At 36.1% G+C, this 14,253-nt stretch overlaps 1 protein-coding gene across 1 annotated transcript in view; it reads left to right on the top strand.

Moving 5' to 3' along the window:
• LOC308420105 (uncharacterized protein) overlaps positions 1-14,253 on the top strand; it is a gene marked incomplete at both ends in the record, with an annotated part of 34,361 nt that overhangs the window by 15,091 nt on the left and 5,017 nt on the right. The window contains 5 exons of the mRNA XM_080916028.1: positions 1,554-1,729; positions 2,924-3,082; positions 5,013-5,122; positions 6,207-6,473; positions 9,968-10,236. Of these exons, the coding sequence (XP_080772154.1) occupies positions 1,554-1,729; positions 2,924-3,082; positions 5,013-5,122; positions 6,207-6,473; positions 9,968-10,236 (981 nt within the window). The remainder of the gene's footprint in view (positions 1-1,553; positions 1,730-2,923; positions 3,083-5,012; positions 5,123-6,206; positions 6,474-9,967; positions 10,237-14,253) is intronic.

The raw sequence follows: 14,253 nt of genomic DNA, 5'->3' as shown, positions 1-14,253 counted from the left end.
GGCTTTTGCATCTTGTTTGACTGTTTTGTCTATGTTTTCCATGTTGTCTTCAGCCCCTGAGATTCTGTCCTCCATCTCTTGTAGTCTGTTGGAGATGCTTGCATCTGTGACTCCTGATTTCTTTTTTAGGTTTTCTACCTCTAGGGTTGTCTCTTTTAGTGTTTTCTTTATTGTTTCCATTTCCATTTTAAATTCCTTCTTCAATTCCTTCATCTCTTTGGTTCTCTTTTTCTCTAGTTCTTTTATTTCTTTGAGTGTTTTTTATGTTTTCTCTTTAAAAGCTTCTATTTCCTTATGGTTTTCCACCTGTTCTTTTTTAAGGATTTCCATCAGCATCTTGAGGTATGATTTTGGGTCTGAGTCTTCTTTTTCTGGAGTGTTCGACAATTTGCTGTTTGCTATGATGGGAGAGCTGGGTTCTGGTGTTGCCAGGTTGTCTTGGTTTCCATTGCGTAAGTTCTTTTGCGTTCCTCTTGCCATCTTGTTTCCTGTGAATATACATGGTCTTGTTGTTAGTGATTATTTCTCTTCTCTCCCTTGTACCTGGCCTGTGTCCCTGGATCTCTGCTGTTCCTGGTGGCAAATGGCCTGAGCCTTTGGTCTGTACACATGGGCCCTCCGGGTGGAAACTGAGTCCCGATGGCAGTGTTAATGCTCCCCTGAACCTATGAAGAGGGCCTTTTTTTCTGTGTGTTAGGCCCAGACCTCTCTGAACCCTGGTTATTCGCAGAGCAATCTCACCAGGCCTGTGTTCCTGGATTGCTTTTACATTTTTAGTCCCTCTTTCTAGTGGTCCTATGTGCATGTAAAAGGTAAATCCCTGAAGTGGCAATTTTGCAGAGAAAAGGCACATTTTTTTTTGTCTTTTGAGATATGCTTTTTTTTTGTATTTAACAATGCTGGCTGACATGCAACTTGCTTTGTATATGAGGCTAACCTTGTACTTGCAGAGATCTGCCTGCCTCTGCCTCTCTAGTAATGGGATAAATGACCTGCACCACCATGACTGTCTCTTTTGAAAGTCTAACTATACCATAATACAACTGTAAGGAAGAGGTAGACATGACAATACGTGGTATTGTCACATGGAAGAAGCTGAAGCTTATCAGGCATGATGAGTGGTAAGTGCAGATGAGAGTTGTTAGACTATAGTTGCCCATGGGTGTTCAGTCAGAAATCACACAAGGAAACTAAGACTAAAACGCTATATAACTGCCTCCTTCTAATACCTTTATTTATAGCTATGAACACAAACACAAGAGTTTATTGATCAGACCTAGAAATAAGGGCCATATACAATTAGATGTTACATGTCACACAATGCACTGCAGTATATTTTAGACAGCACTGTCTCAGAATGGCAGTGGAAGAACTGAATGCAAAATAGATCTGGCTTCTGGGTTTTTCTATGTTTAGGATTTCAGGGAGAATATTCAGTTAATACAAAAAGTGATTAACCAATACTATAATATCACAAATGCTATCATATCAAGTTGATGAAATGTGATGATTGAATTTAACTACTACATACAAAGATTTTCTTTCTTTCCTAGACTCTGAAAAATCTGTCAAAGGATCTTTTATAAAACCAATGATTACTCGTGATTCTACTACTAGCCATGACAATGTGTTTATGACCCCATCCCCATCAGCACCAAACAAGGGGCAGCTCTTTGGAAAGTCTCTCAACAGTGTCTGTAAGGACAGTAGTCTGCCTGCTCCAATCTTGGTGAGTGTCATTTTGGCTTTCGATAGCTTTGATGCACAATATAAGTTCTGTGAATTCTGTGTTCTCACTCAATTCTGTTATCAAGTTGATGAATATTTAGATACCATAACAGTGAGGGTGAAATTCTTTTAAAATGGTGCCTTAAAGAAATAATATTCCACTGAAATTTTATTCATGTATTACAAGAATGTTGAAAACAAACCAACAGAAAAACCCCAAAAAATGTTGCCTTATCCTTCAGTGATTTCAGTATCAACCCCAAAACACCAGTTTGAGGAGAAAATGGGTCTATGGATATCATCCTCTGTCTCTTACCCTAACCTGTTCCAGACTCTTCCATGACCCATTTTATTCTTAATGTCATTGCCTCTGAGATTATTAAATCTACTAATTCAAAATAAACTGTTTTTGTTGTAAATTATCAATGAATCAGTCATAAGCATTGTTTTCTTCTAGATGTTAGTACCTGCATCCGAAAAAAATCATGTTTAAAGGCCACCTAATATGGTTTAAGTTTTTAAAAGCTACAAAGGTGCTATTATAAATACATATTTACTGTTCATTAAACATTATTAAGTTTTTAATAAGCTACATAGTTGCATTAGAAATACATATTTACTGTTCAGTAAACATTTCCGCACTATACTCTGTATTGAAAACTTTTCTGCATATGAACATGTTTATCCTATCAGATATGTGATAATTAGTTCCCAAACATTAAAGATTTTATAGCAAAATTTTCTGGTAATCAAAATTGTATCATCCCAACTTGGCAAATAGGAAAAAAAAATAACCTCACTAAATTTGTGAATGGTAGACATAGTGAGATAATGAAGAAGAAATTGAAATTCTTTTTTTGGGTTCTTGACTATTAAAGTATCTTTTGACACTGGAAGTTGAAAATAAAAATTCAGAGGAAAAAAATTAAAGAAGCTTTGAAAAGTAAATGAAAGGAAAGTAGAAAGGAAAGTAGAAAGGAAAGGAAGTTTAATGAGGAAAAAGCTTCTAGAAAACACAGATTAAAATAAAACAAGCAACCAAAAATCACTCCAGTGTTTAAAATTGGACTAAAAGAGAATATATATTTAGAAGGTTAAAAAATCAGTCTCCTGCCTTCCTCACAGTTGTATCTCTGGACCCGTGTTTGGCAATGTTGAATGTGCAGTGATTGGTTCTTGTCTTTCTCCCATACAGGATATGCTGTCTGTCATCGATGAAAAAGGACCAGACACAGAGAGAATCTTCAGAACATTTGTTAATAGATCATACCTCACCTTAAAAGAAGAGTTTGACTCTGGGGAGAAAATGAACTTGAGAGATGAATCTGTTTATGTTGTAGCATCTGTACTGAAGGTAAAGAAGGATTGAGCATCACCCACACTCAGCATCCCTCTAACTAGGATTTGAGCAATAATAATTTACTTCCTTGAGATAAACTGATGATGATAAAACTCTGACCAGGGTATGTGAATCATCATAATGGCATTGTTGCAGACCTGCTGTAAAAAGTTAACGTCTCCTTAGGTCAAGTGTACTCTGGTTTGTCATTATATAAACTACTCCATTGATTCTACTTTGACAACATTGTATGATGTAATAACAAAACAAGTAATAGTAGTGGCAAAAGTTGATTTACAAAGCACATTTTTATTGAAAAATTTATTAAAAAAACAAAGATAAATGTAAATGTACAATTTTAAGCATTTTTGTATAAAAGTATACAAATACATTTTGTCAAAGCACATTTTACAAATCATACTTACCAAAGAAAAATGTTCTTCATAAATAACAACAGTTCAAAATGGCTAGTCCATCTCTAACATGGAATAGGTTTGCAGAGAGTTAGATGTTGCCATCAATCTAATATATAAAACATCTTGTTTTCTTCCTCTACCAAAAGATATTTCACATCCCCCAGATGCTTCCTTTGTAATCCCATGTTTATATCCAAGACTTAGTCTTATCTGCTGCTGAATAGTGTACAATATTGAACATTAAGAGACCTGACTATAAACAGTGGGTAAAATGCAAATTTTTTTTTCTTATTCTGCCATGTTCTGAGTTTAACACTGGGTAGATCCTAGAGGAGTGGCTGCAGATGTCACAGGAAAAGATAGTGGTCTGGGAGTAGGCAAGTGTAAGAACATTTAGTAAAGGTAGCACTTGATACCTGTTTGGCCCTAGTTGCCAAATATGGTTTACTTTCACTGTCAGAAGACTGGTGCCACATTGTGGGGAAGATCAATGACTACCAAGGCAGCTCAATGCTCACAAAGCACTTGAAAACTATGCGAACACTTGAGATTTTTCCATGTTTCTCATTTGTTTGTTATTATTATTTGGAAACATGCCTACCCCTTTATAAATCAGAGAACACTAAGAGACGAAGGTGTTTCAGAGCTAGTTAATACCGAACTATTTGCCTATTTGCAGTTATTTATTGAGAGAAGAAAATAAATGCATTTTAAGCTATAAAAGATAATTTTTACACCTGTGGACTTTCTTATCAAAAATTGAGATTTCTCCACATTTCTTTTTCTTTTATCTGTATCATCTATCTATCTATCCATCCATCCATCCATCCATTGACTTATCTATGTTTAAAACCCATTCTAGCTTCTAACCTAAAGTCATATTGCATCATTCTGAATTCTGAGATTCAAGGTGTGTACTGCCATGCCTGCCTATGCCCCACACATATCAATGTTCTTACTTTTTAAAAATCTCTGAGCACATGTAACAAAACACGAGGTTTGGGAGGAGCAAAAAACAAGGATTTGGCTGTCTATCAAACAATGTGCTATTTACAATGTAAAGAGCTGAATTCTTCTACAGTCAGGGGAAGGTGGAAATGTGAAGGCTTCTCACGTGGAACTCGGGGCACTGATGAGGTAATTCAGAATTCCTCATTTGTATCTGTAATCTGTGTGCAAGGGTGCATGCACATATTAAACTTTACTTAACTATAATTCAAACCTAGTCAACAAATCAGGACAATGTATTGTCTCCTGCTTCTTTTTAGTATCTGCTTATGTCCAGGTAAAGCCCTTTGAACTGAGAGTAAGTTCATTTTATTGCCAGAACTCTGTTTCTTCGACTCCAGTTCTTGGTGGGAAAAACTTACAACTTTTGCACCCTTTGGTTATTTGACTTTGAGATGAGATTCTGGACGATGTTGAGCAGGGAGTATCTTAAGAAATTACATTTAAACTGATGTTCTTGAATAAAAATGATTCTCAGTCATTTCTTCAAAGTATATTTACAACTGTATTTTTATTGTTAGGAATTTATTAGGAATATCCAAGGAAGCTTACTATGTTCTAATCTGTATGAAAAGTGGCTTGATGTCCCTGATCAAGAATCCCATGATCAAAAAATTTCTGCTATCCAAAGGTAATGATACATTAATCACATGGAGACCGACACAAACATATGAGTAACATGTTCTGTGGTATTACCTCGTATTTACAAGATTATACACTGAAGTGATGCCCAGTCACAAGAGGCTGCTTTTGCTCACAAGTGTAAAGATACTTGATAAACAGGTGTCTGCCAGGCATGAGTCTTTTGCCTCATGCAAACAGGCTCAGCCATATAGTGGGGTCCAGTCTAGCCAATCTAAATTCCTCTGTAGTACAAAATAATTTCAATTGTTTTTAACCATAAAAAGCTAGAGAAATCTAGGTCTCATTCAGCTTTGATTTCTGTGTAACACTGTCTTCTACACCTCTCCACAAAACAATTTCTTAGGTTAAAGAGGAACTTTGACCTCCTATTAGTAGCCAGAACACTAGCATATTTGCCTTATTTGTAAAAGAAGCTTTTATAAGTGCATGACTTAGTTTCGTCAGCATGGTTCCAGCCCAGCAATTCTAGAATGCCTCTAGATTGTTACATGTGTTTATATTTACTATATTACATTGTAATTATTTTAATTACACTTAAATCATACATGGTAAATATATTATAGTTATTAAAATATGTGTTTAATATATATAATAATGTATATTAAATATGTATCCATGGTGACTAAATGTATTTAATGTATGTGATAATGTATATTAAATGTACATTCATGGTGACTAGAGAGATGGTTCAGGGTTTCAAACCTCTGGCTGCTTTTCCTGATGAGCTTGGGTCTATTCTCACTATCCATATAGTGGCTTGCAAATGTCAGACCTCAAAATTTCTGTTTCCCTGCACCTGACTCATTCCCCTCAGCTCTCCCAGCAGCAGGCACACACAGTGTACATGCATACATAGATAATTTTCAAAAATTTGCCATTATATTATATATTAAAATAATTTGTGGAAAATATTTTAGGCAACATTGTAGTGATAATCTTGATTTCTTGTGAATTTTGATGCTTCTAGGTGGCCTATAAAATATTACCCATTTCTTTTTCTTTATATTCAGATCCAATAGAATCATTATTTGTGAAACAGACAAACATAGAATTCTCACTTTTTTGTTTAGTCTTTTAATACAGATGCCAGAGTCAAATGTACTCCTTTTGAGACACCTTCTTAGTGTGCTACACAAGATTAAAAGTCACTCTTCTGTTAATCACATGACTGCCTATTCTTTATCAGTTCGCATAGCTCCACATATGCTTTGGAAACCTGCACCCTTCAACTCAGGGTTCGGAAACGATATCACAAAAAAGGCGAGTGGACCTCTTCTATTCTGTCCTTGGGGAAAGAGACTTGATTGGGACCTAGAAGCTAGGGACTCCTTTGAGAGGTCATTGCTGTCAGTTGACCATATGGGCACCAAGGCTTCATATGTAATACTCTGCTTACAGTTTATGGCTCAATCAGAAAACGAAATCAAAACTCATCTACCAGTTCCTATTGCCAGACAGGCTTTTCGGCTCTATAACAACAGGCCTGTAACAATCCACTTATAAAAATAAAATATAGTGCATCATATCCTGTTTGTATGAAAGTATGTATATTCTAACCATACCTAGCATCTAAAGATACTAAAGAAAGCTTTAGATTTATATCTAGGTGTGTGTGTGTGTGTGTGTGTGTGTGTGTGTGTGTGTGTGTGTGATTGGTGGATGTTCACCATTATATACATAATTCTAGTACCAAAATTCTTATTTTAGTTTGTGTAAAGCATGAATTAAATGTTTATTTTCTTACTTTAAAACTGGTTTTATGTTGTCTACATGTAAATTTCTGCACCATTTGCAGTCTTGTGCTCATGGATACATGTGAGCATGGATCTCTTGAGACTGACGTCACAGATGATTGTGATCTACAATATGGGTTCTGAGAACCAACTGGGTCCTCTGTAGTAGCTGCCAATGACCCTAAGAGATGAGCTAGCAATAAAACATATCAATTTGCTGTATGGATATTTCTAATTCATTATTGATATAGCTTCTTGAATTAAAGGTAGAGAAATACTTAACAAAATAACTGAAATTTTCTCAGGGAAACAACATATTCATCTTATATGGGGAAAGAAAAATTAGAGAAAGGAGAAAGAAGCCATCTGATGTCTCCTCCATGGTCATACCCACACTACCCATTTACCTCATAGTAAGATTTACTTTTGAAAGCTTTGTTCTCAGTACAGCAGGTTGAAAGGTTAAGTAACTAACATAAAAACTCCAGAGAAAAGCCATAATTAACAAGGTAGTTCTAATAGTTTCAAATGCAAAAGACTACAAAGTTATGTAAAAAAATGAGCCTACTTATAGGAAGAGTTCTCAGTATTCAATATGACCAAAGTGTGTTGAACTAAGTTCTTAAAGAAGCTAATAATTAAACAGTTTAATAACCTAATTACCCAATATTTTGTCAGGCATTTTATGTCAAAATGCATGATAAAATATTTTAAGTAAGTAAAGTTGTATTTTATCTAGTAAGTTCCAAGAACGCACCAAGGAGGAAGGAAATCATGACAATGTCACACACAGTGGAGCAGCATAGCCCACGAATGCCTAAGTCACTTGAAAATCTACTTGGCTCGGGCCTATGCACACAGTCCTCTTTTAAATAATCACATACCAACATACCTGCAACCTAAAATTCTTACCTGAATCAACCTAAATCTTCAGTTCAATCTGAACAATGAAATCAATTTTTTTTCAGTCTTCACACATTCCAATAATTCACTTGCAATGGGCAATTTTATTCAAATAAAAACGTATGTTCAAGAATAAAAACAACATATGAAAACCATATTGAAATATTTGCTTGTGAAATAAGGCAATAACTGACTGTGATTTTCTGGAGAATCATTTAATCCCTACCTTATAATAGACTAGAAAAATATAAAGTTAATCTTATGCTGGGTAGAAATATAAAGTGTATCAAGTTTACTTAATCCAACCATTTCAACTGTGATTCAACTTAGTGCATCTTTTAGTTTGCTACTGTGACTGTTAAAAAGCGCTAATGAAAGGTAACTTTTGGAGAAAAGAGTTGATTTCATGTCATATGTGCACTTATGGACAGTTACTGAGGGCCCAGCCTGAAGCAGGGCAGGAACCTGGGAGCAAGAAGTGAATCAGAAGCCACGTTAACAGCGCTGCCTTCTGTCTTATACCTCATACCTTTCTAAGCCTTATATACGTAAGGGATGGCTCCATCCTAGTGATCTGTGCACCACAAATTCATACATTCAAGACAATATCCCACAGGTGCCCCAAACTTTCAGGCCAATCTTGTAGAAGCATTTTCTCAATTAAGATTTTTCTTCTCAGATAATTTCTATGATTTGATAGTTCTGGCAGAAACATATCTCATCTTAATTATTTTATATTGCTTTGTAGAATGTTGACCAAGGCAACATACAGAAGCAAATTTTTATCTGGGGCTGAAAGATCCAGATCAGTTAGTGTCCTTGAGTAAATACCGAAAATATCCAATAAAAGGGGGAGGGAGGAACCAAACAACCACAGCAAATGAACATGGTTGAAGGCAGGGCAACTGGTCCAGGAAGCTGAAAGCTAAAGACTCACGTCATGGACACCAAACATTAAGCAGAGAGGGAGTGCTCTGGAAATGGTCCATAGCTTTTACAAACCTAAATTGCAACCAAAGACTTACATCCTCAAGGAAGGCCAAACCATTTGATCCACCCAGATGTGATCATGAACAGAGTATGAAGCATTGAGATGCCAATAATAGAAGTAGCCAACTCAAGCCTCTGCTACTTGGTCCCCTCCCTCCCTTTGATCTCCATAATTTGAAAACCCAATGAATAAAGCAGACATTTATAATGTCACTAATTCAATTCCTTCACAGTTCCTCTTGGCAACCTGTCAGCTGTGGAATGTGAGGATGTTTCTAATAGTATTCATTCCAGTATGCATGAAACTTTAACAAACTATTTTTAGTGAGATATAAAGTATCTAGAAACTCTTTTCCAGGCAGAGACTTCTGAAACAGCAGCATACTAGCATTTACAAAGCAAAAAGAGACAAAACACTGTTGTTACCTGCTCCCAGCATTATTTCCTCCTTTTATTCAGTATGGGGCATGCAGAAGTAGAATTATGGGCAAATTAATGTCTCACTTAAGACTGTGTAGAAGAGCTGGAGAGATGGCTTAGTAGTTAAGATCACTGACTGATCTTCCAGAGGTTCTGAGTTCAAATCCCCACAACAACATGGTGGCTCACAGCCATCTGTAATGAGTTCTGCTGCCCTCTTCTGGTGTATATGAAGACAGCTACAGTGTCTCTCTCTGTGTGTGTGTGTGTGTGTGTATGTGTGTGTTTGTGTGTGTGTGTGTGTGTGTGTGTGTGTCTGTAGTTTAAAATGTACTTTAAAAATAAAACTTTTCCAAGGATGATGAACATAACCACACTCCTTTTGCAGAGGAACTAAGTTGGTCCCCCTATCATCCAATTCTGGAAGTCTACAAATGCCTAAGAACTAAGTCCAAGCATCTAACCACCTTTTCTAGTTCCAACTGTCATAGCCACTCACATGGGCATATGGCTACACACACACAAATTTACCTTTAAAATTTAATCATAAAATATGAATAATTACAGTGAGACTATTGAGACCTTTTTCCGTTTTATAGTAATGCATTGCACTGAAAATATATATAAATACATCCTTAATATACACTTACTTCAAGGGCTTATATCTTTTTATAGGAACTGTTGTTTTTCATTACTCTTGATAATGATAATTTTCATTTAAAAAGTCTCATGTCAAATGTGATAATAAACTATATGAAATGACAAGGATTTTGCTTTTGCCTTAGGGTGTTACAGATTGCTATTGTAGAAATCCTCATTGAAAACTTTCTGGATATATTTGGAGAAGATGCCACTGTGTTTTATGGAGAGATCCCAAAGAGTTGCAGAGACATAGAGAAACCTTTAGGTCCCTTGAATAATGTTGCTGAGTCTAATAAAACGAGCAATGCCACAGGTGACAATAGGGGTGGCTGTCATAGTGAAAAGATGTACTCTCAGCAAGACAATGAAGAGAGTCTATGTGCTGCTTCTCCTTACAAAGAATACTTCACAGGTAATGGATGTTTGAAATAGTCTTCAAATGAATGGAAGGATTAACCGTTTCCTCATATAAGAAAGTTGTAACATCACAGCAGCATTGGGGCACATATGAAAACATTAGGGAAGTCTTAAAAATACTTTAATTGCATTGCATATAAATTCATATAACCACATATATAGATACATAGACAATCACACACATATATGTATATGAATGATTAGATATAGACATATGTATGTAGTACAGATGTACTCACTTCTACTTTAGACCCTGTGAGGATACCGGAATATTGTCAACTTTTATTTCTTACATTTCTTCCCTATGGTTCAATAGCTATTTAAGATATCTCAGATAGTAAAATTATTATTTTTAAAAAAGTCATTCAGAAACAACTATTTAAAATCCACCAAGCATTCTGAAGGACATACCATGAAGCATGCCATCCTTGTGTAACTAATTGATTTCATATGAAAGATGGATTTTATCAAATGCTTAGTATTAATGTAAGTATTAAACAATGCAGGATCCACTACAATGAGCGCATTAAGAATGATAAAGATGCTAGAACATCTATGAGTCAAAAAATAGCACCATTTAGGAGCAGGTGTAGAGTTGACATAAATACTTCACTGTGCAAAGAGTGGATGTGACTTATAGTTGACTTTCCTTAGCTTGATATATATGAAAACACATTTTATTTAAATTGAGAGGAATCTACAACCTGAGAAGATTTGTATTAAAACAGCACTTATGTTCCATACGCAAAGAAAACAGAATGACCCCCTCTCTTACCTTGTCTACAGAAACGAGAGCAGGACGAAGGTGACAAGCAGCATCTGGATGAGCCAATCCAGATGGCTCTGGAAGGGAAATGTTTCTCAGCAACTGAATACTTGAATTCCCAGGACTACATTGAATTTCTCTTTCTCCTTCACTTTGTTGATTATTCCTAAAAAATATTTTTATACAACCTGTTTTACCAGCCTTTGAAGGAATTTGTTTGGATTTCTGCTTCTGTCCAGAAACAAAAATCCCGCTCCCAAATCAAATGCCACTATCAACCAATAGAGGCACCCAAGGCGATTCTCGTAGACTGTGGACATGAGCCTTAAGTAAGCACTTCTCAGATCCCAGCTCATTCCTTCTGAATGTGTCATGGCCCCTCCCACCTACCCATACCTCAGAAAAGCTTATTAATGAACTTATTAATGTACTTCTGCTTCTCCATTTCATCATAATATATTAATTCCAAATAATAATCTTATATTCTTTATGTTTTATGTTCTAGAGTATTCACATTTTATGATAATAAATGTCACTCCATAATTTGATTGCTTAGGTGTCAATGTGTCTTATTCATGATTTTCCAGGATGATGGCATGTCACAGTCCTCTCTGTTTCCTCAGGGACCTGGAACCACTTGACAGATCCACTGGGATCAGTTTATACGTATTTTCTTCAAAACTCCCCCCAGAATAACTGATCGATTTCTTCTTATTACACAGAATGAATTTAAACTTGGAACAAAACGTAGGACTCTATGAAAGGGCCTGAAAAGATGGCTCAATATATAAAGCAATTGAGATAAAACTTTGTGATATGAATTCAGATCTTCAAAACTTACATTAAAAACAAATCAAAGCTGGGCATTGTAACACAAGAATTTGTAAACTAGAAGCTTTGACAGGGATTGAGCTAGATGCAAAGGAATCAGCAATAGATTCTTGGGCAGATGATCCTCAAATGTTGATAAGTAGGACCCTGAAGAGACCTAGTCTGAGAAATAATGGGAGGCAAAGACCAATAGCTGATGCTGTCCTCTAACCTAAATTAGTTCAAACTTTCCTATGTGTCCCAAGAATGCTGCATACATAACACACGCACTCACACTCACACACACACATATACTCACTCACACACACACACTCACACACATATATCACACACACTGACACTCACACACATACTCACACTCACACTCACACACACACACACTCACACACACACTCACACACACTCACACACACACACACACCATTTATTCTCATAAACACAAATAAGTGCTTTGCGTATTTGTTGTAAACTGAGTCCTTAACCTCAACATAAAGAATTCCATATGATTTGTCTTCCTAAAAATAAGTCGTGAATACAAATGTGAAATATTGAAATTTTAGAGAAAACCTTCAGTAAAGAAATGTATATTTATTCTACTGACACTTCTGAATTCCCATTAGAAATGGTCATATGTTGTTTTCATTCATTATAATTTAAAATTTTTCTCTGATTAGAAATTTATCACTTTGCCCCTTTTTTTTCCTTCTTCCAATCCATCCCATGCCTCATACTTTTGTTGGATATTGTTACATTGTGTATGTGTGTTCCTTTGCTTGTATGCACAAATATACAAAATAACACACTGTGTTTATTTTTGTCTTTGTGTATATATTTGCACTTCCAAAACCTCTGTATTGTACAATAAATGGGGATTCATTCCTGGAAGAGGCTGTCTTTGTCCAATGTGGAACCACATGAGACTTTTACCTTTACGTATTCGTTTGTATTTTGATAATTACCATCCTCATGGTCTTGCATCCATTTCTATGAAAGACTGTTCCACTCACAGCGGCCCTTTGGGTACAACAACTCTCACAGTCTTTCCAAACGCTCCTCTCAAATGTTCCCTGAGACATAGGCAAAGGAGGTGCGATGTAAATGTACGAATGCTAGGTTCCCCACAAGCCATGTCTTTTCATCATGTCCAGTTTGGGTTTTCTGTTAAGGTCTCCATTCACTGTAAACAGACATTTCCTTGACCAGGGTAATGGCTGCAACTATCTGTTCTGGGGATGTAGTAAAGTGCTGGTATGAGATGTTTTTAAAAGACTTATGACCTCACTAGCTCCCCAAAGATACCTAGATTGCCAGCACCATATGTTTTCATTCCTGCAGAATGAAAACTTTCTAACAGTTAGTCAAGACATCTCTGATGCTTGCTCAAATGTAGATGCCTGCTGTAACCCTTGCTTTCCTCTCAACATTGCTGGTAGGTCCCCTTTGAGACAAACATAGAATTCAAATGATTCTACCTACATCTGACATGAAATCCTCTATCCGAAAATTCAGTTTCTATGGCACCATAAAATAGCGTGCAAGCTGCCGTGTTAGGGAGGCAATTAAAAGCCCTACCTACTGAGAGATCTGTCAATTATGACCATAACCAACATGGTAAGATATCAGCGCGGGCAGCAGTGAGTGGCACTCAAAGTAACCAACAGCTGGCAGAACAGACTTACCTGCATTTTTGCAACCAGAAAATTTAACACAGTACTCAATGTCTAGACCACCTTACATAGACCGCTCAGTCTTCTTCCCCAAACTGAAAATTCTTCTGAAGCATCCCCATCTTTTACAATTTTATGCCTTAATATGCTTTAGTATTGTCCTATGCATGATTTTTTTAAAATCTAAGTCAGAAATTTCTCTTCTCTCTGATGATAAAAAATCAATTTCCTCACCTAGAAGCTTTAGTTTTCCACTTTACACAGCTTGAAAGTAGCACAATCGACTACTACCTGTAACTGCAAGAAAATGAAAATTTCCCAAGTAAAAGATGCATGCCTTTCAAATTGCATACCATACTGCATTGTGATGAAGTTTTCACCAGTGCCTGCCTTAACTCTTCAATTATAATAATTATTCCATATCATAAAATATTTAGTGACATGTGAACTATTGCATTACCAAGGCTTTCTGTGTTAACTTTTTTTTGAAATCAAGGTGACCTTATTCAATAACACAACAAACATTGTTACTTCTATTGACAACCCACAAATGCTAAAGAAAGGCAGGAAGTGCTTCATTTAGGTGTAACACAGAGGGCAGTGTTATGTTGCAAAGGAATATATGAGGTTGAGATAAGATATGTTTCACAAATACAACTGCTCTATTGTCATTACCATGGTTTCTGTATTAGTTACATTATTTGTAATGACCTGAGTGTATAAGAAAGGGTTTGTTCTGCTCGCCTTA

The sequence above is a fragment of the Micromys minutus genome (genome assembly GCF_963924665.1).
Source record: "Micromys minutus genome assembly, chromosome: 4".
In the NCBI taxonomy this organism is placed as follows: domain Eukaryota; kingdom Metazoa; phylum Chordata; class Mammalia; order Rodentia; family Muridae; genus Micromys; species Micromys minutus.
The sequence above is the reverse complement of the archived record's forward strand: the minus strand, read 5'-3'. Positions and strand labels throughout refer to the sequence as shown.